This window comes from Gastrolobium bilobum, unplaced genomic scaffold (genome assembly GCF_033153095.1).
Source record: "Gastrolobium bilobum isolate Gb01-03AN ecotype WA unplaced genomic scaffold, APGP_CSIRO_Gbil_v1 utg500, whole genome shotgun sequence".
Classification (NCBI taxonomy): domain Eukaryota; kingdom Viridiplantae; phylum Streptophyta; class Magnoliopsida; order Fabales; family Fabaceae; genus Gastrolobium; species Gastrolobium bilobum.
The window spans coordinates 1-3,586 of record NW_026896335.1 but is presented as its reverse complement, the minus strand read 5'-3'; the positions used below and the strand labels follow the sequence as shown (position 1 = coordinate 3,586).

The window sequence follows — 3,586 nt, the reverse complement described above, 5'->3', positions numbered from 1 at the left end:
CCCTGCATAATCATTTTGAACCTACATCCTATGGTGAAGCCTCCCAGCTCCCTGAATGGCAATCTGCCATGCAAGATGAATTTTTGGCTTTACAAAATAACAAGACCTGGACAATTGTCTCTCTTCCTCCTGGAAAATCCCCAATTGGTTGTAAATGGGTATATAAGGTCAAGTACAATTCTGATGGCTCTGTTGAAAGGTTCAAAGCCTGTTTGGTTGCCAAGGGGTTTACACAACAAGAGGGAGTTGATTTTTCTGACACTTTTTCACCTGTAGCCAAGCTTACTTCAGTTCGGGTGATCCTTGCTCTTGCTGCACTCAAAAATTGGCACCTAATTCAGTTAGATGTCAATAACGCTTTTTTTACATGGAGAGCTCCTTGAAGAGGTATATATGACTTTACCCCCTAGTTATCATAGTAAGGGGGAGTCTCTTCCCAACGCTGTTTGCCATTTACACAAGTCACTGTATGGTCTCAAACAAGCGTCTAGGCAATGGTTTGCCAAATTTTCTTCTACTTTGCTCTCTCTTGGGTTCACACAGTCCCAATCTGATTATTCCTTATTTGTGAAGCATTCAGACTCTTCTTTCACTGCCATGCTAGTTTATGTCGATGACATACTTGTTGTTTCTAACAATTTTCATGAAGTGCAGCACTTTACATCTCTATTGGACATCAAGTTTAGGCTTAAAAATCTCGGTCCAGCCAAATATTTTTTGGGTTTGGAGGTTGCTCGTTCCTCCAAGGGTATCTCCTTATGCCAACACCATTATGCACTACAAATTTTAAAGGATTCAGGCCTCTCTGGTTGCAAACCAAAATCCACCCCATTGGAAGTTAAGTCGAAGCTGTCAAATCATGATGGGGATCTTCTACCTGATCCCACTATTTTTAGAAGACTCATTGGAAGATTACTCTACTTAACCATCACTAGACCTGACTTATGCTTTGCTGTCAATCACTTGAGCCAGTTTATGGCTACTCCTCGGGTCCCCCATCTCCAAGCTGCTCATCGGATTCTGGCTTATGTCAAAGCCACACTTGGTCAGGGGTTATTTTTTCCCTGTTCTTCAATTGTTCAACTAAAGGTTTTTTGCGATTCTGACTGGGCTTCCTGCTTGGATAACAGACGTTCTGTTTCTGGCTTCTGCGTTTTTCTTGGCAATTCTCTAATATCCTGGAAATCGAAGAAGCAACATACTGTTTCTCGTAGGTCTGCCGAAACTGAGTATCGTTCCATGGCTCATGCCTCTTGTGAAATCCTATGGCTACTTAATCTTCTCAAAGATCTTGGTTTTTCGCACCCTTCTGCTGCACACATGTTTTGTGACAATCAATCTGCCATACATATTGCTGCAAACCCAGTTTTCCATGAGCGTACAAAGCACATTGAGATTGATTGTCACCTTGTCTGCGATTGCATTGTTCGTGGCACACTCAAGACTTTTCATGTTCAATCCTCTCATCAACTAGCAGATATCCTCACAAAAGCTTTGCATCCATCACAGTTTTCCAATCTTCTCTGCAAGATGTGGATTATCAACATCTACTCCCCATCTTGAGGGGGAGTATTACAATATTACATATTTTTATTTTTCTGATTGTATTCTGTTACCAATTTGTATTCTGTTAGCATTTGTTAGTATTGCTTTCTGTTTGGCATTTGTTAGCATTTCTTTCTGCTTTTGTAGCCACGTCACCATGAGTTTGTTACAACAGATTCTCTTAGGTGCTTTTATATACTGAATCATTTGTACCAATTACACACTGAATGAAAATATACAAAGTTAGTTTTTCTTCTCTTCCTTTCTGGAAATGCAGAGTGCTCAAATAACTAATAATTACATTAACATGGCTAATGGTGAGTTACAATTATACTCTTTGATAACGAATCTTCAAAACCTTTTTAAAAAAATCCATTTTCCATTTCTTAGGGTCTCAATGAGAAATAAAAATTATTAGAACTCTTAATAGAAATGGTAAAATATAAATATTTTTAGTTATTTAAGAAATAATATGCTAAAAAAATGTTCATTACGAGAAGTCAAACCAATGACATTACGAAAGTATTAAGGGTTTTAGGATTCAATTTTTTGGGGTTCGTGAAATAGGGTTCAAGATTAGGAGTTTTTGGGTACACATGGATAAGGGTTTCAAGCATCAGGGTTAGGGTTCAAGATTTGGAGATAAAGGAGCAATGTCAGGGTTTAAGAAGTGTGACACTTTTAGGATTAAGGGTTTTCAGTTTCCAGGTTCAGGGTTTGAGGTTTAGGGATTAGAGTTTGAGGTTTGCAGTCTAGGGTATAGGGATTAAGTCTAAGGGAAAAAGGGTTTAGGGTTTGGAGTCTAAGGTTTGGGGCTTAGAGTTTAGCGTTTACGACTTAGATAAACCATAAATCCAAAACCCTAAGGGTAAGGGTGTTCATCAACCGATTCAAATTGCGATGATTGAACCGAAAATTCGATAACTGAAAAACTAAAAATCGAAATTTTTTGCATATTTTAATTGGATTGGATTGGATCGGTTTGGTAGGTGAAAATCGTTCCAATGTATTATATATTTATTATTTTTAAAAGATAGTGAGAATTTTGTTATTTTGTAGACTTGGAATATTGGATGTTATTGATAGCAATTAGCAAACTATCTTGTTTTAGTTTGAAGGCTTGAACTTTCAGATGGTTTGTAACTTTGAATGCCTTTATTTTAATATAGCTATTGATTTATATGGCTGGAATTTTAGGTCTTTTGAAAATTAATCCAATCCAAATAAAATTGGATTGGATTTTAAATGATCAGACCAAAAAGATTGGATCCGATGATTTCTTCTTTAAAGATCCAATCCAAACCACAAATACACCTACCTAAGGGTTCAGGGTTTACAGTTTAAGGCACAGGAATTACAGTTTACGATTTAGCGTTCACGGTTTAGGGTTTCTGATTTATAGTTTAGGATTTAGGGTTTTGAGGTTAGGGTTAGGGTGTAGGGGTTAGGGTTTAAGATTTTGAGTTTAGGGTTTCGGGGTTAAGGTTAGGGTGTCGGGTTTTAGATTTTGGGTTTAGTGTTATAGGTTAGGGTTTAAGGGTTTAGTGTTGGGGGTTAGGGCTTTGGGTAGTGTGTTATGGGTTTAGGGTTTGAGGTTTGGTGTTTCAGGGTTGGGGTTGAGTTTAGGGTTTGAGGTTTGGTGTTTTAGGGGTTGAGGGTTAAGGGTTTTGGGTTTCGGGTTTCGGGTTCAGGGTTTCGGGGTTAGGGGTTTCGGGTTTCGGGTTTCGGGTTTCGGGTTAGGGCTTAGGGCTTAGGGCTTAGGGCTTAGGGCTTAGGGCTTAGGGCTTAGGGCTTAGGGCTAGGGGTTAGGGGTTAGGGGTTAGGGCTTAGGGGTTAGGGTTAGGGTTTAGGGTTTAGGGTTTAGGGTTTAGGGTTTAGGGTTTAGGGTTTAGGGTTTAGGGTTTAGGGTTTAGGGTTTAGGGTTTAGGGTTTAGGGTTTAGGGTTTAGGGTTAAGGGTTTAGGGTTTAGGGTTAGGGTTTAGGGTTTAGGGTTTAGGGTTTAGGGTTTAGGGTTTAGGGTTTAGGGTTTTAGGGTTTAGGG

At 39.1% G+C, this 3,586-nt stretch overlaps 1 protein-coding gene across 1 annotated transcript; it reads left to right on the top strand.

Moving 5' to 3' along the window:
* The first annotated feature begins 393 nt into the window (after nucleotides 1-393).
* Nucleotides 394-1,563, top strand: LOC133299079 (uncharacterized mitochondrial protein AtMg00810-like). The gene has a single exon (XM_061498499.1). The coding sequence runs from the start codon at nucleotides 394-396 to the stop codon at nucleotides 1,561-1,563; it is 1,170 nt and encodes a 389-aa protein (XP_061354483.1).
* Nucleotides 1,564-3,586: the final 2,023 nt, after the last annotated feature.